General features: G+C 39.1%; 2 protein-coding genes across 2 annotated transcripts in view; both read left to right on the forward strand.

The window, feature by feature from the left end:
• The window catches only part of LOC145437845 (adhesion G-protein coupled receptor G7-like), a 449,423-nt gene that overhangs the window by 336,696 nt on the left and 86,113 nt on the right, over positions 1-26,614 (forward strand). The gene's annotated exons all lie outside the window — the stretch shown is intronic.
• The window catches only part of LOC145437923 (E-selectin-like), a 35,962-nt gene continuing 26,228 nt past the window's right edge, over positions 16,881-26,614 (forward strand). Inside the window, exon 1 of the mRNA XM_080315295.1 lies at positions 16,881-26,557. Within this exon, the coding sequence (XP_080171421.1) occupies positions 26,488-26,557 (70 nt within the window). The 5' untranslated portion in view covers positions 16,881-26,487. The remainder of the gene's footprint in view (positions 26,558-26,614) is intronic.

Consider the following 26,614-nt stretch of genomic DNA (forward strand, 5'->3'; position numbering starts at 1 on the left):
AAAAATCCTCTGTGATAAATCCCATGATTACATTACGAGAATTTTTATACAATGGTATGCTTACGCGACGCATACATTTTTCTATAGGCTATCACCTTCCGCACTAAAAAAACGGCCATAATGGAGCCTGTAAATCAGAGTTACTTGTTGGGCTTCATCGCTATTACGAGGTATATTTGAAAGTCATAATGTCGATTTGCGCGTAATATGTATGCGCCATTAATTTTGTAAGTTTTGATCATTTGGTTGTAGGCTATCAATCTCGGCTATAATCTACGGCAGTTTTAAGACCCGAGTAAGTGTCAGATTGGCAACGGCAGCGAAGGGAGAGAGGATTTGCTGATACTGGGGACATTGACATAAAACTGGAACTGGCTGTTAGAAACGAAAGAAAATTTGGTCTTTTGTCTAAACCAGTCAGGAATTCAACTTCCGACATACCGATCAAGAATCTGGGCACCATCTCATCGCTGCAGTTGGTGTTTGACGTACGATGTCAATTCTATAGTGCGCTTGTATACCGTTAAATTAGTTCATTGCGCATATGCGATGCTATCTCTATGAAATAGAGAGACCAACGTGAGACGTCCGTGACGACGCTTCGCCAAGTTAAGTGTATTAGAATACATTAGATTCGGACCACGCGCATCGGCCTACACATGTCATCCGGCCTGGTCGAAGCAATTTTGAGTAGGCCTAAATGGATATTTTTTTACTATTTTCAAAACAGCCAGCACAGCCAGAGCTAAGAAAAATACAAATATGGCGACCTATATTGTGTGTAAGTGCTACTGATTCGGCGGTTTAGAGCATCGTATATTCACCAATTGCGTTGTTTGCGAACAAAGTAGTTAATAGAATAGAACGTATATTATGCGTATTATAATGCATAGTACTATTATGCGCCTAATTTAAAGCATTCTGTTAAAAAAAGTGCGTATTAGGAGGTAACAATTTGAAATCAGTTGACTGATCCTGTCGCCGAGCGATCAATATGCTCGAATCCGGCCCTCGACACAAGTTCAGTTTCACACCCCTGCCTTACACAGTGGTTACAAACTGGTGGGAAATTACCCACTCATGTGTAATTAGGGATTTTATTAGGGTCTTGGGTTTGAACATCTATAATTATCAAGTCCTTCTAAGACAGAGTATGACGAAGTTTATTAGAGAGAATTTTTAAGCGGTGATTTTAGGTCGTGGGGAATGAAGACTCGGAAAACATCGGAATTTGGGCGTCAAGAAGAAAAACTGGGAACCACTGGCCTACATCAATGCAGGCTTAGCACGTATGTTTCCGATCGGTGGGGAGTTAGTCCCTATTAAGGAATGCAGACATTTCCGGTAAAGAAACAGACGCAGTTGCAGAATAAATATATGCATTATCAACATCTGTACGGAGGCATGATAACACGAGTACGGTTACCAGCTCATTGTTCTCTGGACTATATGATCGGCTAATTGTATGGCGTGATGTTGACCGAAACTCATTTTAAGGACTAAATAACTAATACTGGGGTCCCCGGGTCACAATCACGTTTCGCACGAGCAGTATGACGCACAATATATCTTACGTAGAATTCTATGGGTTACCTAGATAAAAAAAAGATTTATGTTTCAGTAAACGTCGATTGTTCACGTCTCTGCCGGACGTTTCAGATATATTAAGTGCACTCAAATAGGCAAATACCTTGTGCCTGACGACAATAGTTAACACGGCCTTGGATTCACATTTGTTCTGAAACATTATGAGCAACTGCCACATTCACTGGTTTTCCTTACACGGGTCATCACTATTAATTCTGGGGCTCTAAACTTGCATCAATAAAAAGTCCTTAGATCAAACAAAGTTTGACTAAATTTGATTGGAGGGAACATTTCTAAGGGTTTGATGTAGGGATTTCAGTATGTAGGCACTGACGACACTGAATATAACCGACGTGTTTAATGATGAATAAAGGTTGTGAATCACTGAATTACCATGACAATATGGAGAATTATTCGCGAGCGAAATCAATCCTGTCTTGATCTGAAGCTACAATCGCATTTTAAATTGACTGTTATCAACTTTACATCGTCGAAGTCATATGAGTTACGAACAATCCACTTCAAGGATTCACATGTGCAAAATTTTCCAGGAAATAAACGTTGGTAATGCAATCAAGCCACGTATAATTGTAGGCATGTTTTCATACTTACTTTGCACTTTCCACCTCAAAATAGCACTTCACTACGAACTTCTATAAGCCCTCTTTAATAACTCAAACATTTCGTTGCTTCTTTCTGCTATGTTGCTAGACTCTGAGATACCACAGTCTAAATATTTATAGTAACTTAAAGCGTATATAAGCTTACCTCAAGTCTGGGATGGGCCTTGGCAGGTATTGCGGCAACAAAATAAAAGCAAATGATGGACGATAAAAGCCTTTATGTCTATATTGTTCAATTTCGAAATCATGAGCTAATGAACGCAGGGGACTTCACGATATCTCATAAGTGTTGGTTGAGTTCTGTACATATGACTTTGATTAGAATGAAACTCAACCTCCAGATGTATTGCGTAATGATCGGCGGTAGCATACATTAGCAATTCGCGACGCCGACAACCGTTGTAAAATTGCTCACAACACTATATACTTTTAAGTCCAACCTCTTGGAGTTGATGCGGAAGGTGGATACATAATATATATTGGAAGTCAGTCATATACAGATGTAAATCTGCACCTCTATATTTCATTTCCGAAATGCCTTTTATCGGCGATAATTCCAGACCACGAAAAGATGTATTATGCTATGCAGCGTTTTGAAGAGTGCATACACAAAATGAAACCATGTCGATGTCTGTTCTGTTTCAATAGAATTGAAAATACTCATGTCAATCGTTTAGGGCTAAAATTACAATAGCTCATTCCTAAAGGAGCAATCACGTTAATTTGATTCCATAAGGAACAACGACTTACATGATCACAAAAGTACTTCAATAGCATCTATCATAGTTGCTTATGTGATTGCGTCGCTGTGTTTGAAATATTTCTAGCTCCATATCTATAATTGTGTATTCATTAGGGCGATTGTATGTTTGGAACTTCAGTCAATTAACATATACCTTTCCATGCCAATCCAACATTGGTATACAGCAACCAAAGTGAGGATTGTGATTGAACAGTGTCCATTACGAGCATAGACCAAACAGGAAAATTGTTCCTAAAGTTCGGCTTTTAATTCAGTGTTCACCGCTTTTTAAAAATAAATGTTCACAGCGGATGATTTTATTTTACAGTATTTACATCAGTGTTTGCCAATCTTTTTTGAGCGACCGCCGACCTGGACAACGAATAAAGTGCCAACGCCCCCTCCCCCTCCCTCACCACGCTGAAATTGCAAAACGAAAGTTGCAATGCATTTACTACAGCTAGTAATGAGACGGATGAAGCTGGCGCATTATTATCCTCATTCTGATCATATTGGGATGGAATTTCGATAAGAACAGGGGTGGCCAATATTTTTGCCATTCACGGCCGTATATCTACTACTCATGTAGCCTACGGCCGCATTTCAGGTCATAGTCGTAATGAAGGAGCTGGATGTCAAATCCCCATGGTAAAGTGGCTATGTCTATTTCCGGTAAATTCCATACTAATCTATTTAATCATTATAAGCTATAGTAGGCACCCCAATCGCGAGTGATGACTGATGAGTGGTAATGTTAAGGGAGTGAACATAGTCGGACGAAGCGCGAAATTTTTTTTTCAGATTCAAGAATGAATTTCGTCATTAATATTAGTAGTTTTACATATAACTATCAAACATTTATCCTTCCTCAGCCCATGTGAGCGGATTCACCGGTAAAGTTGGAGCGGGTGTTTTCGAAAATTTGGGGCAAGTTATAAATGATGATGATGCATCTTCGAGTGGGCTAATTCTTATTAGTCACATTGTTGCATGCTGTTATTTTTTGACCTCTTGACTATCAGGACTGTCGGTCTAGTGAGAAGCACACGATTCCTAGTTGGTATGTTTATATGAGGCGCATAATGTTCCTCTGCTGTTTGCATCTGTTCTGTGGGATTCTGATTGCAAAGAGCGCTTTTATATTAAAATTGAAAAATGAAGTCACATTGAATTGCGCGCCCGGCACGAAGGAAAATTCAAGATTAATTAGAATCGGAAGCCGATTCGTAAATTCAAATTGCATTTCGACGGCCGCCAACACGTGCTAATTGAATTACGCGTCCACGGCCGACAAATTTCTTTCTGCGGTCGCAGGTTGGCCACCCCTGGATAGGAACAATCTCATTCTCAAATCTCCACGTCCTGTACTGTCAAGTCGGTTTTTGTTATGAGTCAGCAACTTGGTCACGGCACTGATTACACGTTCCATCAAATATGAGAGGATAATGGCAACGGCGAAAAAGTCAAAGCGACTCCAATGAGAGTATTTCTATTTGATTCAATTGTGTGTCATGAACGATTGATCGGAGGTATTGAACTTTGGGTTGAACTCAAACTTGTGCCACAATATAATCATCTCATCAATCATTTCATGCCCGGATACTTTACAGGATGGATTAATTGGTAAGGAGTGTGGCGAGGTAGCACAGTGGTATCATCCATAGCTACAGCACGAATGGGTCGACTCCTGAATTCCTACCAAGGTGCTGAAGGTTTATCTAGGCTCGTCCTCGCCATATCATCAGTGTAATCCAGATCCAGGCAAAGTGCGGCCTGCGAAGCTATTTTCTGCGACCCGCGAAGAGTTGCTAGTAATTCAAAATATAAAACCTGCTTTGTAAATGACTAAAACCATAGGCCCTATCAACTGAACAGGAAATTCGTTTACTTTGAAGCCTGTTCTTAAGAAATCACTCCATATAGTTTAGTTCAAACATTCCTTGTTGACATTGTCACATTACGAATTATACGGAATGTATTTCAATTTGTTACGTGATGTTTCAGCGCGGCTTTGATTGCCGATTTCCAGGCGCAGAAGCATTTCTAATCTTGAGATATCTTGACACAAACTGTTGCAATTCAACTGTCTGGCACTCCAATGTCAAATACTGAAGAAATGTATTATCCAAACGTGACGAGTACAGAGCAGGATTTACAATTAAGTAAGCGTCATCAAAAATCTCCAACTGAAAATGTTCCAACAGACGCTTTATATACCCCAACTGAAACGACGCGATGAAGAAGATCACTAATAATTACATTGGTACAACGATTAAATTGCGCAAAACGAAAATCATGGAAACAATGAATTGACAATCGTAAACACGTGATGTGCTTCCAAAATCCTAATTCGTAAAATACGTCAATCAGTGCATCCGTCACGATTACTATATGCCTCGTCACAGACATGGGGTGATTACTTCACGAATGTAATCGATTGCGATTACGATTACCTGTGAATCCCACGCTTACGATTACGATTACCATTACAGCAAAATCAGGAAGTAGTCGATTACGATTACGATTGCATTACAAAAGTAATCACAATTACTCGCGATTACATTTGTTTTGCTTCTTAGAACTAATTTCAGAAGAGATATTGGAAGACAATATAGGGCTTGCGATGAAAAGGTCTAATGAGATAACAACTTTCTTTATAAGTCATACGTTCTTTGCTTGTTACGTCATAATTTACCCATTGCCCAACTCTACGCAGGAATACTCGTCGCGCCCAACGATTTGCATTCTTGCCAGGTCCGTAACTGCCACACCCCAAACTTCCCAATGGGAGCGGGAGCGAGCTCCAACGGGCCTCAAAAGTATTTCGTACATCAACATAAATTATTATATAGTTTTTCAAGAGAGAATTACCTTGGAAATTTTCTTCGTGCTTCGGGATTTAATGTCTCTAAATAGCTAGATTTTAAAATGCTTACCTCGCCCCCTCAAGAAAAAAAAGCAAGCATAATTTATAGGAATAGGTATTTCGGTGGCGGTTATTGCTCCGCCACGACACACGAAAAGACGTATGCAATTTCGGCCAACATGCAACTACACAAAGTGTGCTACCAAAGAATGACCTTTGTGACAAAACTTTTGGTATGTGTCCGTTGTCAGTAGCCGCGCTCTGTGGGCGTGACGAATGGTACGTTCCTTCCAATCCGACTCAAGTTATGACTAGACTCGAGTCGCGATGTTTTAGTGACTCGACTTGACTCGAGTCATTTTTCAAATGCGTAAATTGACTCGACTCGAGTCAATTTTTGTATTGACTCGACTTGTACTCGAGTCATTTTGCATGACTCGAACCAAGTCATATGACTCGAGATTAGAACGGCCAAGACAGACATTCCACGTAACTTCGAAGAATAGTAAAGTTGCCACATTATTTGTATTTCGTCTATCAGTCCTGATACTGGGAAATAGGGCCATAAACTATAAAAACTAATGAAAATCACTATATTATGAATACGAGCCATTCTATATCACTCGAGCAGAGTTGAAAAAAGGGGATTGGACCGGATTGATCGAAAAACTGATCCGTGAACATAACGACTTGGCATCGTACACGAGTCAAACACTATGACTCGGACTCGGACTTGACTCGGGGTAGAATTGGAAATGACTCGACTTGACTCGAGTCAAAACTATAAAAGTGCGTTTGACTTGTGACTTGGAATATTGTGACTTGGTTACAACCCTACCAATACCAAGTTGGGAGTGGGACATGAATTGCTGATTTGGCCCTGATTGTGCCTACAACCCATGCTAACATGGTGTATAAGCGGATGGCCATGGCGACAGGTATAAATCTCGAGTGAAGAATTATGAAGTAACGATTGGCGGCCGTTTAAAGTAGAGTCTTATGAGAATAAGATAATGTGAACTTAAAATTCAACCATACACTTAATACAGATACTGAAAGCTGCTGTTACGAGAAACAGCAAAGAACGGGTCGGTTAATATCAGCAGCTTTTTATTTTAACCATTCTAATGTTTTATTTGAGTACAAAATTGCAAATCTTTGTCCGGTGTACGTACAATACATGCGTATACTACATAGATAGGCCTACTGCTCGCCAAACAGCAACGGTCAAACTGCGTTTAACTAAGCATAACCAAACATCAATACATAAGTTAATATTTGAAATTAGGCAGAGTGGTGATTATTATCTTGCTGGGAGGTAGTGGTGTCTGGAGTGTATTGATAACCTGATATACAGCATGGCTTACACTGTTTTAACAATAACGCAACAATGACCATCGAATATATATTTACTACGTGTGGATACTTCTTACGCAAGGACGAGCAAAGCTAATACTTGTGGCGTAATAATGAGCAGTGGCATAACATCTCTTCTCGTTCACGAATGTTCGGTAATGTCATATTCATTGTACAAATAAAAAATAATAGTTCTTTCACAAAGAAATCGATTAGATATGGGAAGTAGTCGATAACGATTACTTCGGAATTTTTTGGAATGAAATCAATTGCGATTACGATTACTTGGAAACTGCTGTAATCGTCGCAATCGATTACGATTACTAATCGATTACGATTACTAATCGCGATTACCCCATGTCTGGCTCGTCATATCTATCATGGGTACTAACGGGTATGGCAAAAAACGCCTAGAACTGAAATTAAAAGAAGGGTTAGGTTTAGAGTTTAAAGCACTAAATATCCGCATACTTATGTAGTCAGGGGTAAACCCATCTTCAGTTTTTGCTGAGCATGTCGCCGAGATTTAGGATTTCAAAGTCGGTATCACTCGGTCAAGGGCGGGTGAAGTTCAGAAAAACCGAAAACTTGGCTCAACATAAAGGTTATTCAAGCTACACACTGCTCGAAAGGCAGCGACCAAGAAAAATAGCTGTGTACTAGTGCATATACATTTCAGTGCAGGGGTTCTCGAACTGATGGGAGACGGGAAAGCATCAGAAGGGTGACACGAAGCCGAAGTTTACCACCAGCTTATAGGTTATTTTTCTGTGCATTGTCCGACTTTGATATTGCACAATTCTCTCATCAACAACCATAACCTTCGACGCCATCAAACTATCCGTTGGGTTTGCTAGCATTCCGATTGCACTTTTTAATATTTTGTGACAACATCATAAATGGGTGCGAAATTGTTCACTATCATAGTGGGAGGCGTGTCTATAAAAGTTTTAGAAACACTGTTTTCACTGTTTGGAATCATGACGGTAAATAGATACTTTTTCAATTAACCATCACTGCCTCATGACTTAATTTCAACACATTCACGGAGCAGCATTTATTAACAATATATGATTTAAACATAAAATTAAAATTCGCTGAAGAATAATTTTTTTTTCACTCGGCCAACGTATTTATTTTTCTCATTTGGCCCGCGGAGTAAAATAATTGCCCACCCCTGGTGTAAGCGGTATCATATAAAAAATGCTATAAATGGGCTGTGCTACAAGTCGGAATGAAGATTACGGAATAAAGATTAAGAAATTGGCTTGGTCTACCCTACATGACCATAGGAGTTAACTAACACTATGAATAGCTCAAACAAACAAACCCGGGAAGGAATTTCTAATTGGAAATTATCCTGGAATCAAAATCATCATATGCTCGTGCAGTTTTCTAAGATTATTGATTCATGCTTCTCCATCAAAATCGGGTATTCGAGCTGTACCGGTTGTTCATGCAAGCTTAAGAATTGGAACAGTCGGAGAAATATCACGGGCTTATCACTGAATTCAGACCGTGTCATTTTGACCTTTATCAAGTTTCATCATTACTAAGAACGTATATGTTCTACTCATAAATTATGGAAAGTATGGCCGTCAAGTATCGTTTCTCGCAACCATAACGCCGTGTCGAAATCCATGTGAAAAATCAACGATCATTTGAAATAGAGATTAAAATTGCGAAATAAAGTTTCTCTTAAACAGCGGTTACACGCTGCATGGAGCAATCACTGCTCAAATACTTCCTAGTTCTCTTGGCACATAGCGAGCCACGCTTTTTGGGGATTCTGCCGACTGCTAAATTAGTCCATTGCTCGGCAGGAAAAACATTGGCAGGTAACAATCATGAACTTTTCCGGTACAGCTGAACGGCCCTAATTTGCCCAAACTGAATCGATTTTACATTTTTACTGCGTATTTGACTGCTTTATTTATCAATCATTTCACCACTACGCAGCAGTTGCCTTTTAAACCAACATCTCCTCCACTTGCTTTCAGAGCCCCCGCCTCCTTACCGCCAAATGTTAAAGCCAGCGCCCCGCAAATCACACATTTCATGGCTAGAGCCCACCTCGTGCTCGCGAATGTGCCCACAGGAAACCACAGATATGAATCGTCAGTTGAGAAAAATATTGCGCATTCCTGACTCCCGCTATGCCGGTTTGTTTGTTTGTTTGTTTTTGGGGTATTCATGGTGTTTGTCGACTACTATGGTCATTTACACCAGGCCGACATTCTTCCTATTTTCCGTAACTGCCGACTTATAGCACGGCCCACCTTTAGGCTTTTGTAAGACACCGCTGACGCGGCTGAGGTGACGAGGAGGAGCACTCCTTGATATATGGAACTAATAAATAAATCCCAACCTAGCTTACTTCCCGGAAAAATAAATTACTAACTGATAAGCTCGCTAGGAAGCCATAATTAGCCTCCATGATTAACTCAAACATTCTGTTTGGTAATGGCTACTATATGACCATACGTAGAGATAACATGGCCAATATTTATGAAGCTATTCAATGCGCACATGGTTACCTCAAATCTAATATGGAGCTAGACAAGCATTACAGAACGAAACTACAAATAAATGAGGAGAGATAAAAGTCTTATTGTTTATATTTTCAAATTTCTAAATATAAGTAGCCTACCTGCAATTGTTGACTTCAGTAAACATAAACGGTGAAGAGAGTCAATCTATTATTCAATTAATTCTATAGCACTGTGTCTATTCTTCGTGTACAGCAGGGGTGTTCAAAATTAATATTTTTTCTCAAATTGTACTGGCTACTGCATGAAATTTTTAAGTTACTTACTTAAGGTCTACACACCAAATTTGCTTCAATTACAGCCAGTTGCCGCGTGGCTACAGAAGAAAGTTGCTATTTATTATAATAAAATTAAATGAAAAAATATTTCAAAATTTTCTGTTCACCCCATGAAAGTGTTAGGTTTTCTATAAAAACGATATTCACCAAATCTGGGTCAATTCCAACCAGTGGAAGCTGAGGTATTGCCGTCGAAAATTTGGGATTTAAATAAATTAGTATTTAAGGTAGGTACACCTATAATACAAAATTAGGGAAGTGGCCACCGTAAATACTATTCTTTTAATATTCCAAATTTTTCGCCGGCAATAACTCCGCTTCAACTGGTTGGAATTGATCCGGACTTTGTTAACACCGTTACCGTTGCCCAGTGACATGGGGTTAGGGAAGGCAAGTGAGATAGTGCCTCACCTGTCTACAAGATTTTGAACATTTTTACTATCAAAACCACGCAACTTGCCTATTCAATGTTCGAAAATACAGCGCGAAAGGAGAGGTAAGGCATCGGTGAGGCACGGCCGGGCCGGGCCATGCCTTGTCTGTGATAGCGCAACTTATCGTAAATATCACAGAATGTATAATTACTTGTTGTCGATTATTATTTGATTGGCGATTATAACGCAAGTGGTTTTGTTCGCCATATCCAAAAAGTCATTTATCATCTAGGGGTGGGTATTGCATTACAAAATATAAACTCAAATATATGACTTTGTTGCGAGAACGAATTCCACAACGTATGGAAAAATAGGCGTGTCAGTCAAAAAGTTTGTTACGGTGGGAGCGATATTCTTCCTCCGACACGTGTCCTCGAGAACTCTTCTCTGGTGTCTATAATTTTGACACGTCAATAAATAATGGGCGACACTCTCTTCTTGGCGGCACGTTGAGCAATTGGCTGAATCTGCTATTCCCAATTTGAATAGATGTGCTTTTAGTCCACAATGTCCGGTTTGTAGTCGGAACATAGTCGCTTAATACCTTTTCGGTAGTCCATTCACGTCTGCTATGTGGTAGACGGTTGGAAAACATTCCTTATATTGTTGTGACTTATCCGATTGTGAATAGCGGTTATTCCATAGTTCGATGCACGCCTTCCGACGCGAAGCAGCGATGTCTCGTACGGAAGGTTTGAATTCAATCGGTTGCACACTGGCCTGACTCGCTCGTCTGGCCAATTCATCTGCCTTTTCATTCCCGGGAATTTGATAATGACCAGGTATCCAAACAATAGCGATCTCGTATCCTGCCTCCGATATCCGATGGATCGTCTGTAAAATTGGTGCGAGGAGGTGATGTGATCGTATAATAACTGATATTAATCGAATGCAACTGTGGCAGTGGTTCGACTTCTCATTTTTCGAAGTATTCGGCGGCAACATAACATTGCGCCACAGGCCTATATTTTAACAGCGACTATAAAGTTATACGATATCAATCAAGAACGTGGATAGTTATGGCGATATTTGTAATTTGAATTTGTAATTGTGAATATCACTTCCACGGCAGTTCATTTGTCGCCGTAGATCAGAAAAACAATGTGTATTGAAAACTGCATTGTGATACAGACGCCGCCATGTCTCCTAGGGTCTCTTTGATCAATCCACGTATCGTTCAACCCGAAGATTTTGTGGTGGGTACATCGATCTTCGGCAGTGATATTACTCGCGGCGCGACAGCAACTTAAATTTTATGAATTTGAAAAAAGGGCCCGAGCCACTTACCCTGAATATGCACTTCTATGAACCTCTAAAGACATGTCTCAACTGCTATAAGAATAATTATACTGTTCGCGTTGAAGTTTTGATAACAAGTTGCTGCAATATTGATAACTTGAGCACAGAAATACAAAGTTCGCAACGAGCCATACGTTATGCCCAAAAGAGCAATGTATGGCTCGCGAGCCATAGGTTCCCGACCACTGCTATATAGCATGTGGCATCAGGTTTTATTCTATATTTCCTTGGCATTTATGTACTTTGATGATACTGATACTAAGATTAATCTTAACGTAAAAATTACCCATGTTAGCTGACCGTAAATAGCTGGTCAAAGTCACCCCAGAAATTTAAAAATAAAATAAAAAATTGATCGGCCCAATCATTTTGTGAATTTTGAAGTAGTGAACTGCAATTTCGAACAGGAAAACCAATAAATGCTGTCATATGCATAGTCTTTGTCGGCAAATGAAAAGAGACATGCTCGAATGCTTTCTTTGTATGTACACCAAACAAAAGTAACAGCATATAAAATTTGGGGTGGAATCTTTTACTTCACCTGTCATTATAACAAGGTATTTAAGTCTGTTAAAATGTTGTGTTAAACATAAATCTTGCCATAAGAGCACTCTATTGATGCAGATCATTCATAAATAGCAGCTCAAAATACTCCTACATTTATATCTTGTTCGATACTGGCCACTGAAACGAATATTGGTTTTTGGTCAAAGTCACCCGACAGTTTCAAAGCTACCCCGTCTTACGGTAGCGAAAACGGTCATTCCAATAAAGTATCTGGGGGTCTGCGTCTCTCAGATGTTTGGCCCATCACCCTAGGGGGCATGACCAACTATTCTTTTTTTCTTTTTTTTTTGGGGGGGGGGGGGGGCTGACGAAGTGCTGTTTCGACCCTGATGCTGTATAACGTTAATCGCTTCGAAGAGATTAATAGTTTAGTAATTTTATGTTGCTCATCAGGCACGGTTATCCGGTTTTCGTAGCCCTTTTTTCGGATTTCGGTCCGTCAGTAGTCATTCACTGAATATTATGATTACTTTATTAGCGCTATCTCAATGTTTGGTGCTTTGCTTCTCTACAAATAGTCCTGGTCGAGAAATACCAGATTATTTCGCTGTGTAGCAGCTGGCATTATTTTCCATGCAGTGACCAAGTAAGGTACAAATTACAACTTGAGAAGTCATTCATTAGGCTACGACATTATAACAGCAGGTAGTACCAGGGATGTAATGACTCGAGTCATTTTCTTCAAAATAAAAATAACTCGACTCGAGTCAATTTGTGTATTGCCTCGACTAGTACTCGAGTCATTGCGCATGACTTAGACCAAGTCTTATGACTCGAGACTAGGTCTACCAAGACATGTATTTCATTGTAATTTCGAAGAATAGTAAAGTTATCACGCCATTATTATTTCGTCTATCCGTACTGGTACTTAAAAATGTCACCAGAAACTGTTAAAGTGAGGAAAATTAGTATGCATGTTGCATATTGCATATTTGGAGTATTTGGTTATATTAAGACAAGCATCGTCTTCCTGGATGCGAAGCCCTAGTTGCTCAACGTTGAATACTGTCCAATCACTCCTATCACCCAGGACGAGTATGGCCGCCAGTCGGATCGGGATTCATGCCATGTACGTCTCTGTCATTCCGGGGCACAAGTATGGTGGCGAAAGGGACCAGTGACCGCAGACGCCCCCTTTCAAAGCCTGCTTGTGCCAGACGTTTGCACCTAACTGTAACAGAAACAGAAGGAAAAAGTGAACGAAGAAGCAACCGATTGGGAATTGATTACAATGAAACAAGTCGAAGTACGTTATTATTCGATAGTTTAACTGATGGTTGTCGAATAGACAGTGAATTCTGTTGCACTTACGTTTGGAGGATCGTTTTCACACTCCTGGTATAATACATGTATGAGCGAGACATCTGTCCATAGAAAATAATATTAGGGAATTTCACATCAAAGCGTAGTCGTGGATAAAAACTCGCTATGGATGTCATGAGTTGGATCCCATCTGATTTAGTTCAGCAATGCAATGTTTTGTTCAAATCATGCAATGCAGAGTAAATTAGGAATAGCCTATTTGCAGCGTATGGTGTGAATAGTTTTTGTAGGGTGACATAAATGAAAATGTATTTTAGTAGACGTCTACATCCGTGCAACTTTATCCCAATATAATGGTTATGATACATCAATTATGCATGAATCCTAATGTGAAATCAACATGTAAAAATATTAAGAATACAATTCAGAACGTAGGGCAGTGGTTAAAAACTTTTTTGCAGACCCCTTTTGGACCGTCACGGTCCATTACAGCGCACTAGTTGTTAGCATGCAATGCCGGGCTTCTTACTGACTGATATAGAGACAGATAACATGATGTCCAGTCTAAAGTGTGACGAGATTTATTTCAAAATTTGAGTTGGGTATGGTTGTATGATTTATGCAAACATGGTGTGAAGTAATACATTATATCTTAGTGCCGTCGTTCTCGACCGGGGGTCCACGAAGTATTTTCAGGGTGTCCGTGGAACCTCTAAATTTACACATTGGTTGATATCCTGATTCATACTTTTTTAGTTCGGAAAAGCACGAGGCAGTTTTGCTTCATAACTGGTAAATCTGGACTCACATAAACAGAATGGTCGTCTGAGATGAAATGTCTTACTGTACTAACTCACTTTAATTGCTGAATAGGCAATAGCCCACTGATACCAACATTTTGCTGTTTAGAGTTGTTTTTTAGGGATTGAGGTCATAATGTTCCGTCTGCGCTCGGGTCACTATAGGCTTAATGCTCATTGATTTAGAATAGGATGTTCAGATACTCCGCTCCGTAATCGTTGCAATAACACCGAAACCTTCAATCATTTTATCCTTAACTGTTCAAGTAATGATTTTTAGCGTTCCGTTCTCATCGAATCGTGTTATATTCGTAACATTTAATTCACAGCTTTTAACCTCTTAGTCCTGGGTGAGCTATTAACCCCTGTGACCCAGTTTGTGATATAGTGTGCTGGATTGCTTTTATTTTGACCCGTATGGTAAATTGTGTTCCGAAGTAACTTGTACCAGAAGGTTACTACCTATCGTGACGCACCAGTACCTTATGGGAGAAAAGCGCCACTACTATTTTTTTAAATGCTAATAATGATGTTAGAGATTGTGATCATAACTTCACGACGAGCTGTTTGATGAAAATTACTCGGCTCGACGTTATTTCTCAATTTTGATGCCATATCTGTTGCGATCATACCAAAATGCATCGTCAAAAGCGTTGCTGTTATTATCATATGCACCACCATCTATCTTTGGGCAAATGGATTAAATACACTCGTTCATATCAAATCGAAGGCGCGAGATTTCAAGACACGTTCACGCATTTAAAGAAATGCAGTTTCAGGATTCGTTTTGAAATATTAAAAGTCAACCCAATTTCCATATAAATAGTAAATAGTAAATAGAAAAATCATATCGTTGCTGTTTATTACTAGCCTACAGAAAATATTTGCACAGGACAGGTGAAGGTTACATAATTAAAGATTATGGATAATTAAAGTAAATTTGAACTAAAATGTGAGCTGGTCCGTGGCAGTCCGTGACGGTTCAGAAGGGGCCCGGGAAGACGAACGGGTTGTGAACCACTGTCTTAGTGGCTAGCTAGTGGAAATGAGATGTTTTAATTTAACAAGACTATTTTAGAAGTATTACCGCAATGCGATTCCTGCCCAGCAGTGCTATGAATATCAAAGTGGAAATTCAGTGTGGCACGGGTAAACGGCAGAAGTGAATGGTAGCTCATCACTTCAATCAGTACTAAATAAGTAGCTCTTGGTTGGAAAAAGGTTGGTGTTATGTTATTGATATTGTTTGAACAATAACTCTTATGACGAGGTTGCAATACGTAATCAGTATGTTATCAGTAGACCAACGTAAGACAGGCGACACGATCCATAGTGCAGTTAAACGACACACAGCTATACATCAAAACACAGGGTATAATACGAAGCACGACACACAAGGAAATAATGATCGGCGGTGATTACTAATCCTAGACAAAAAAGAAACAAACGATACCATCGTAAAAGGTACGAACATAACAGCTGCAGACCCCTGTTTTAAATTATTTCTCTGAAATCCTTCTCGGCAAAACAAGTTATGGGGCAAGAACGCCTACTAGTGCTTGAATGGCCAAGTAATAAGAAATGTTCTGTACTCTTATTCAAAATACGGCGTATGTACCGCGAGTGAAAAATGCTTGCTTGCAAAAATCGTTTTCGAGAGATAATACAAAAGTCCCGCAGGCTACAGTTTGTCAAAACGGTGAAAAATACATGTTTGTGTTGAGGCTTTTGAAATATGATGATTGTTCATTAGGACTCTTCAAAAATGACTTTTTTTCTCAAATTGTACTGGCTACTTGATAAAATTGTTAGGTTACCTAATTTAAGCCTAGACACAAAATTTGGTTCAATTCCAGCAAGTAAACGCTTTGCTACAGGAGAAGAAAGTTTCTATTTCATTTATAAAATTGAATATTGAAAAATTTAAAAATTTTCTGTTCACCCCATGGAAGCGTTTGAGAAATAAAGTCATTTTTGAAGAGCCCTATTGTTCATGTTCACCGAAAGAAAGCAAAAAGACAATGTGACGCTATTTTTCCAGCCTGTCACCGGCTCTGACGGGCTGATACACAGTATGTCTGCCACTCCACTGCAAATTTTTTCATTCGCACAAGGGCGTACCATCCCAACGGTTGAAAAGAACTGCAGTAGAAACCTGCGAATTACTGATTTAGTAATATAATGCATAAATCACTTGAAACGTATCGCACACTGAATGTTGGCTTACTGTACTTCGACATAATCAAATTTAATACCCACAGATCATCAGTTATTGTTTTTGATAGTAATGGTGTTCCACTACTATGGTCATTTACGCTCGGCAAATATTTCTGAATATGATTCATGATCGGCCGAATCGCAGCATCACCACTTTGATTTGAGGCATTTGCGAGATCACATGATGATCTTCAGTTGCTGTTGATCTCTCAATAAATCAACATTGATTAAATATTTGCAACCATGGCTGGATAGGTTTTATGAGGATTGCAACCGACCACCTATATTAAGATTATACGAGTGTCAATCTCACCTGACATAAAATGGGTGGAAGGAAGTATGAACGCGAAATCGCATAGTTCAAAGTATTACAAAGACTATATTGAAGAGGCAGGCACGACAATGAATTGCTTCAATATGTTTTAAATTTGTTTATGTACATTGTACAATTGTACATATTGAGCTATACTTGTGGCTTGAAGCAAGGTTTAAAGTTGATGACAATTGACCTCTGCATACCAAGTTGAGGCGATAAAATTTTGCTATTACGACAATGGCGTATTAGTGCTTTTCAATCTGTTGGATGGTACGCACTTTTGCAGATAAAGAAAATTGCAGTGCGGATGACAATCATGGTGCGGATGAAAACTCAGATAAGGGCATACGAAAACCGTCAATAATGACTTTTTCCGACGTGGAATAACTAAGAAAATACTAATAGTCTGGTCCGAAAGCGGATGTAGTGGCAGGCGCACAGTTCATCACTCCGTATGAGCCAGCGAGACGGTGGAAAATGACGTAGATAATTGACTTTCCGCTTTCTTTCTCTGAACGATGATCATATTTTTGTATTGCCGGTTTGATTAGAACGTGCCACGAAGATAGTAGTAAATATCATGATATCATTATAGAGTCACATTTGCAAGTTACTGTAACGGAATTTCCCCTTTTTCAAGGGTTATAGTATGGATCACAAAGGGTGTAATGTTTTGTCGCCGCGGTTCCAGAAGGAGCTGGTAATATGTACGTGATATTTGTTGAACCTCTGGCAAAGAAATATACTCGAGTGTCGCGAGATTTCCTGGGGATAGTTTTGCATATCCAACCTCTCTGTGTTGAGTACTATAGCCTAGTCTAGTTGTTCTGAAATGCCGATCCGGGGACCGGTCCCGGTCCGTGGCAAGTTTCCTGTCTGTCCGCTAGATATATTAGAATTTTATATCTCAATTCCAGAATGCAAGTTCGGCGCTTGTTCATTAAGCAGAGAAATAAAACATCAATTTTTAAACGTGTTTAGAAGTTTGGAACGTAGTTTTGTATAATGTCGCTATTATAAATTGTTTAAAAGTACACAACTAGTTTTCTACAAGTTATATGCGAAATCAAGAGATAATTTCAAACAAACTTCGGTAAATTCTAACAGAGGAAATAAGCTACACTTAGCAACATATTAGTGGCTATAGCGGGGGTCGCAAACTCAAAACGGGTCGCGGGCCACTTTTCAAATTTCGTTGAGGTCGCTGGCCACAAGTATGCAATATCGTCACAAAATAAGCCGCATAGTTTAACAGCTATGCTGTTCTCTTTATAACATGAGCGAAGGGCATATAGTTAACGCGCAAAAAGTAATATTTTATAGAAGAAGTACAGCTGGATCTAAAAGTATTGTGATTATCAAATTCATTTTATTTTGAACTATGAGCGGCGCACGATACCTGAAAACGCTTTTCAGAGACTAAAGAATCGATATTGATTTTAGCGATACACGTAACTAGCTGAAAGACTGCCTACTCCTAAAGGTTGATCTTGGGGAGAAATACTAAGCCATTTTCTGAGCGTCTCGGTCTTGTCAGTGTCTGGGCAAACGCACGTCAAGGCAATATCTTTACTCACATCAGCTGCTTCTTCCTCGATGGAATCATGTTGCCATAACTTAATCCGTTTCAGCTAGTGAGGAATAATGATGTTGAGCACAAGCGAATAGCTTATTTTGAAACAGAAATCAATTTCATTACAAAATCTTTCACTTAAAGTGCGTTCTTCCGAAATCAGATAACAGTTCACGGGCCGAAAAATATGACCTGGTGTTGGTGACCCCTGAAATATAGTAAATAGCAAACTTGCATTTCCTTCAAAGATGTCGAGACATCACAATCAGGTTAGTGGTCTTTAACAGAACTTCGTCTGATTTGGCTTGCAGAAACTCTAAAAGAATCACATAATAATATCCAGTGTAAAAAACATCACTACATGAAATTTCCAATTTATACCTCCTAGCTTTGGGCATTCCACGTAATAAATTTAGAGTCAATTTTGATTTTCGGAATTTCATGTTCAAGTTCAAAGACATACTTCGTAAATTGTTTTCTACGACTTCTGTATGTCATACATACGCGTAAAAAATGAAATACGATTTTAACATTAAAAATGCATTCTTATTGATGTGAGAGACTTGAGTTGACAGATGCCACTAAAGTTTGGATTTTTATCGCGGTCCAAAAAGTTTGGTAACCACTGATTTAAGGCTATTTAACTGCAATGATCCTCCATGTTAGATCGAGTTAAAGAGCCAAACACAGTGTATCGTGATTTTCTTTGTTCTATTTAAATTAACTTGCGTGGGAATTCATAGCGAAGACAAAGAGACAATATACTAAATGGTTTAGATGACTTCATTTATTTATCACTATATCTAGTCGATTAACAACAGTACAGTCGTGACGAAAAAATATATTAGTTGTTATATGCTAGGGTTGGCATACGCCCTAAATTTCCCGGACATGTCCGGAATTTAACTGTTCAAACTGCGTCAGGGAGGAAATGCTCAAATATGCCCATATGTAGAAAATTTTGAAGGCTTCAAGCGAGCCGAAAATTATGTCGTAAATCAACATGAAGAATATTTCATTTTGGTAAAGATTAATGCTACTTGATTTTTTTTCGCGCTGCGTGGAATTTAGTGTCAAGTATGTTTGCATTAGCATAGGTAGTCATTTACTGTAATAAGACTGATTGTATTTGCACTTTCAAGAGAACCGTATGTTTCTAGTGTTGGTAAGGCCGTTTGGATGCTTTATGAGAGTATAGTGGTTCACAAGCTTGGGTGGTCAGTCATTTTCTGGAGATCACGAAGATGTTCAACCTAATTAGCTTATAATGTCGGCCGTGAGTAAGTCTAGGAGAAGGTTCCGACCATTTTTGTAGTAATCAGACAGCCAAATTATGAGGTCGGCCACGAAAAAGTTTCAAAATGGAAATGTAGTCGCAGCGATAAAAGTTTTGGAACCATCGAAAGTGCGGCCTGCTGGCGCCGAACGGGATTTTATACCAATAATAGTCTGATTCGTGTGACATGAACAGCTATGTACCCTGTAGTTTCGGTGTCATCGTCTCCACCAGCTAACTTCGACCATGTAGGCTGAGTAAAAATATAAACTTCACAGTGATAGATTGAAAAACCAACATTATTGACAAAATTCGTTCTCGCACATAGAACCTAGATGCATATAGTAAGCTTATCAGAAAATGCACCCTATAGTGCACCCTAGAAAATTTTTTTATTTTTATTTTTATTTTTTTTGGGGGAGGGGGCAGGCGTTAGCATAAAAGTGTTGTTTCGGTCCCGGCTACCAACACAGACTCACATATCAACACCGACCAAACAATATATCAGTGCTGTCAGTGCGGGCCAGACAATTATATCCGGCCCGTCAAGAAATCTGTTGCAGACGAAATGGGAATACCGACACTATATTCAACAGAGCTCAAATTGAAGACAGCACTGTAATCTAGTTCCGTGGTGTCAAACTCAAATTGCTTCGCGAGCCGGATTCAAGCCTTCAGATCCCTCGCGAACCGGACCAGTCAACTGATTCCAAAATGTTAGCTCGTGCTCTTGCTTTTCACTTGACGACATTTAAATCATATATCGATAATACACGGATCATAGGGCTTTTAAAGTAGCAAGTCGCAACACCTTTATTCAAGATCAATGGTAATAAAAAATAGGATGATAGTCCGGTTGAATACAGGTAATAGCCGTTTAAAAGTGGCGGTAATGATGATATAAGGTGGCATATTTTATCCGCCGTTTGATTTAGTGTTAATCTGGCGTTAACCCTAGATAGTGCATATGCGTTGTGAGAAATACCAGTTATTTAATTGGAAACGCAGACGTTTGATTTTGTTTATTATAACCGCGAGTCTGGTTTCTCTCAAGTCTGGACATCTATCGGATCGAAAGCGACACAGCAGTGCGAGCATAGATATTTCAATTGTACATTTGTGTAACTAAATAATTTTCCATGTAAATCGCACGTTACGGTTCCGCATCGGCGATTTCGGTTCTGTGAATAACTACTGTTTGGTGAGCCTACATATTTGTATAACACTATTGGTCAAGTATGTACTTTTTGCTTTCTCGAAATTGGATGTCAATTTCACTGACTTGTCACTAGTGGTAGAGTGAAACCCCAGCGCCGTAGTCGGGTGGCGGTAATGGGGACATGAACTTGAACGCATTTCCTTCATAAAGTCCTAATTATTTTTACAAATGTGCTGGAAAATATACCAATTTTTCAATCTACCCAGAATTGCTTCGCGGGCCGGAGGAGATCGTCTGACTGGCCGGATGCAGCCCGTGGGCCATATGTTTGACACCCCTGGTCTAGTTAATTCACGAAATGTGTTAAAAAGTCCATCCAGTAATCAATCGATAGTTTAAGTATTGCGAGTGTGAAGTCATATGTGTCGATGCCGCATTTAAAACCAGCTTGGGGCGCTAAAGAGTGTCCGGAACTTGGTTTACAAAAATATGGTAACCCTATTATATGCCTCACTCAAATCGTATTTTAAATATAATAATAGTAATATTGTCTCCTGGGACAGAAAATGACTAATTTAAGGAAAAAAACAGAACACAAGTTGGAGCAGCGTATCATGAAATAGCGAATTCTGATGTGCTTACCCTCCTTGATAGTTTTAGAACCTATTTTCCAAGCATCAGGGAGAAGCAATATATTCACATGTGATTTTGGTACCCCTTAGAAAAACTGGAGTATCCAAAACCTGTGAGTCATATTTAAAAAAACGTTAGCTTCAAGCACGCATTTATCGCCCGAGGAAAATGCGCTGTATTCTGGATAGAAGGGCTCAATGGTTATTATAAAGACCTTCTTATCCACGCAATAAAAGGTCTGGTACAAAACCCAACACTAATGTGTCCGAAGAGGGTTATTGCACTTCAATTGAAACAAAATGATGGAAAAGAGCGACACTTTCAGTTAGACACATCATGGCTTAAACCGGCTGCCTACCAGTTGCACATATGAACAAAATGTCTCACCACTTTCTTTTTGTAAAACAATTTTCGATTGGTTGGTGCGGATGAATATTTTTGCAAAAAAGAGTGCGGATGCTGCTCAAAAGAGTTGAAAAAGCACTGGCATATCATCACTCTGACGAAACTTATCATGATTATGAGCGCACTTAGGAAATCGGTGATGAAAAGTTCGTTGGTAGCCCATGCTGTTAGATGAGTCTTTAGAAAAATATACGTATAGGCTTGTGAAACTTTTTCGTTTGCACATACGAGCTTTACTTATCAAAATTTATTCGATCTATATTCATCGTAATATAAGAAAAGCAAAAGCCTAATGAATGCTACTGATAATATGGTTGGATGATTAAATTTGCGAAGCAAAACATCCAAGTCCTAATCTCGAAAGAACATCGTTTAAATATCATTACGATTTCGAATCGCTGCATCGCATGGAGTTGAGGAGATTGAGCTCACATTACTTGCACAGCCAATATTGATTAGTAGTCGGAATCATTCTACCTCATCGACGTTAACGGTTTGTTTCCCATATATTTACCTAACGACAAATTTACAACCCGGTGAATAAAATTTCTATGCCTACTGGTAATATCTCTCCTAAAACAAATATTTGATTAAAGTTATAGGACTCTAACGAGCTAGTTCGACGTATAACATATTTGCTGTTCGAATTCTGTTGTTTGATCAGATTGGATGCAAACGAAAGCCATTGTCCGTGATTGCATGGAATAATCCTTCCTGATTTAGGCATGTTTCGAAGTGGTTTCTGCGACGCACTACAATGAACGTTTATACAGCGTTGTCCGTTAAAAGACACATATCAACATTTACAGGCAACTGTTTTCAATCGAAGTAAAAACTCCCAAATTAGTTTGCACTTTTTATTCAAGTGTAAACACCTTCACGGTAACGTCGCAAAGAAATCCCAGGGATAGTCATACTCGCGATTAGTTGACTTACTACGATTACAAGTTTTTAGTTTTATTTACGTTGAAACTTACCCATTGCTTTGGTATTTCACTGTTTGCTAATTTATCTCACTGTTAGCAAAAATCATGATTTGGTTCGCCTGTAAAATATACAGTTAACGACAAAACAAGGGTTTTGGTCAGCCACAAATGATTTACGATTTCTAGTATGATTTTAATTAATTTCTGGGCTTCACTTGGCTTTTATGAATATTTAATGTTGGTAATCCGTGGAAACAGCTCCGAAATTCCTCTTCCGTATTGGGGGATTAAACTACTTCTACTTGACAAACAGAAAATAGCGAAACGTAGATCACAAAATATTAGGAAGAAGAAGTAGAAGTATACAAAATCAGTTCTACTTGAGTAAGTACCAGAAGTAGAGTAAAACTACTTGAGTACTTCAGAAAAATGGAAGTACTTCGTTACTGACCACCTTTGTTCGAAATAGATCAACACATCCCGAATTCTCCTCTGCGTTTGGCAATACTGGGAAGTTAATCGTATTGGGTTTAGTTTTATTGCTTTGTATGACTACTATATCCAATGAGAATGTGGTAGGGATTTGGTCACATTAAATTTGGTATGGTACCAAGCTCTTAACTTTAACATGAATCGGGGTAACAACACTCAATAATATCATTTTTTATCACACGACGAAGAAATATTCTGACGATTTAATTTTGTAGCTCTCAAATACAAGCACATTTAGTTGATCATTCTGGCCGATATGCATCAAAACATCTTTAATGTACAGATGGCATCACTCTCAAACGTCGTACAGGTCCTACAGCGCCTTTACAATTTCGACAGGAAGTGCGCTGCCGGATACGATACCTAGTTCAACACTTTTTGTAGAAATAACCCGAGTTATTAGAGCAATGGATATTTTGGCACGGCCATATTTTAGAGCAGAGGTCTCAAACACGCGGCTCGCATGCGGCCTGTCAGAGCATTTTGGGTGGCCCGCGACGACATTTTAGATTTTTATTAATTTGACAAAATACAAGTGTCACATATATCTTTTCAGGTTATAAGGTGGAAATTCCCTACTAAATTGCTCCGAAAGCCTTACACTATTCATCAAACTTCACTATCACATCAATTGTAAACGCTACCATGCAGTGGAACATTCACTATTTCGCCACATTTCCAATTCCTGATGACAAAACCGGACGCTTAGACCATTCTAGACTGAAATTTGTGAGTTGGACTTCTACGCAACCTTTCCTAGAATTACTCAAACTCTGGCTAACTCGATGTCAAAATGAAAATGACTCAAGTGGACTTGGAGTGACTCGGAATGCCGTAAATTTGTTAGAACCATGGACGAAACAAACTAATCGCGTATAAGGGGAATGGTAATAAAGCAGAAGGTCGCAGCTTGGTATTTCGCTAACTAAGCAAGTATAGCTATGGCAACCATTGGCAATCTGTTAGTTACATCTTTGTTCGCTAAAACATTTGTCTGCTCCTAAATTTGAAGATGTCTGGTTATGAGATTAATAGGCTACTCAACAGAACTATACCCGACTCCTGGATTTGAATTACAATGCTCAACTTAAAAATGTTTTGAAATCAGATCAGTCTCTATTATCAATCTGTTGGATTCAAAATATTCATAGTAGCGGAAAATTATAACCCGATAGCTTTTATGATGGCATCATGCATTTGTCCGCCCATATGATGTCTATATCTTGTAGTTAATATATATCAAGTACAACAACAATTTTATTCAAATATTTATAAATGTGATGATTCTTTTCGTGCCAGTCCTAAATTGATACAAACGTAACTCACATTTTGACGATGTGTGTTTACTGTCAGTCTGCTGGATCGGCTCACTTTCAATAGGAATATTCATTTCCTCCAAATAAGGCCTACTTGGAAAGACATAGAATACCCCTATAAATGCTGTGGCCCGCGGCGTCCTCAAAACCGGAAAACTGTCCCGCAAGCACATTTGAGTTTGAGACCACTGTTTTAGAGAATAACTGTACTGGATCAGTATAAGTATCAGTTTATTGTTATTTTCATCATTTCAAAACACCACAAAACTGTGATTCAATGAAAAAATAGGAAGGTGTCGAAACAACTTGGAGTAGCTAGCGTGACGGGAGTGTTTTGACGGGGAATTGACAATTCAAAAGTACGCCAAATTCATTTTACATCAATGAAAATAAACCACTGCATTCATGGAAACATCGTCGATAGATATTTCGCGATGAGCGCAGCGAAAAATGTTGTGATTTGACCGATTTTGTCGAGTTTGTTTGCATATGTCCTTAATGCGCCATCTCCAGCGAGGCTACTTTTCCAGCGTCCCCCAAACCGCCTCTCTGAGCCCAGCACCCCCCCCCATATCGCCCGCTGATCGTTTTCGCCCCTTTCAAAATCCAAATCACCCCCTGGAGCGGGGCGGGGGGCTGGAGACAAGGTTACGAACCACTGAGCAACAGGAATATAAGCAAATTGATTTGTATTGTGTGGTAAAACAGCTTTTAGGCTTGATGCATAAATAGAAGGTGAAATTCACAGTTCCCAATTTCTCCATGAGACCTTATACATCCACACAATAACCGAGAGAGGGTTCGGTGGCAAAGAAGCGTGAGCATCCACTAACACGATGCATATGTCATGCGAAAGTGTTATCAGTGCTAGGCATATACGTTTCTCTTTCAATCTGAAACCTACTATAAGAGCAGACTCCTTTGGCAAATTCAAATTTATGAGAAAGTCATTTAGTTCAACTCGATTCAAGTATATATAGCTGCTGATAACCGTCACAGTCCTGCTGAGAACATTCCTCAAAAAGAGACTCCTATACATTGAGAATCTTCTTCAACTACTGGTAAAGCTTTTGAAAGCGATGAACTTGCTATATCTGGCCCATGAGGAATCGGTCGTATTGCGCAAGGCAGATTAGATATTGAATTTTATGCCCATCTATGACATCGAATCCAAAAACAACGCGTGAGCAGAAGTAACAATCTTTCTCCAAAGCAATAACACACCAAATTCTAAAGATATTTGTTTTCCAATGCTTCACCGCCACAATGTCACTTTATTTTCTTTTCAGTGTGCTGTGCATGCCTCTTCGTTACATCGCTTGTACCCAGGTGGGTGTCAGATTTCAAAAACTACTCCAAGTCGTTTTGACGCCTTCCTTTCTTTCATTGTGTCGCAGTCTTGTGATGTTTTGGAAGGATGGAAATAATAATAAACTGATTCTGAGACCGAAAACTAGGCTATAGAATACCTACTTTTACACCTACTTTTAAAAAGTTACTTTTACTTCTAGTTGAGTGGAAATAGATGTCGTTACTTCTACTTGTTCTTGAGTACCTATGGTGAGTACTAAAAAAAAGGAACTAAATTATTAAGAAATTAGCCGTCGATAGCATCCGCTTAATTGACATTCTTCTGATACTCATTGGTATTAAATTTTCGTCTCTCTGACCGTAGAGAATATATAGGCAAACGACCCCACCTAGCTTAGGATCCCCTGCTCCATAGAATTCTTTTACAGTTGATATCCATCAATGATATATATCATAAAAGATCGATTCGTGAAATCCAATTACTTATGTGTTGAAAAGTATGCAGAGTATGAAAACTGCGCTGTCCTTCATTATTGCAATATATCTTGCGAAGAATGCGTTTTCAATATGTGAGTAATGTATATTGAATTGAATTTGAAAGAATAATTCGTTGACGATCGCCCATA

This window comes from Botryllus schlosseri, chromosome 4 (assembly GCF_051294905.1).
Source record: "Botryllus schlosseri isolate E-star chromosome 4, Bs_hap1, whole genome shotgun sequence".
Classification (NCBI taxonomy): domain Eukaryota; kingdom Metazoa; phylum Chordata; class Ascidiacea; order Stolidobranchia; family Styelidae; genus Botryllus; species Botryllus schlosseri.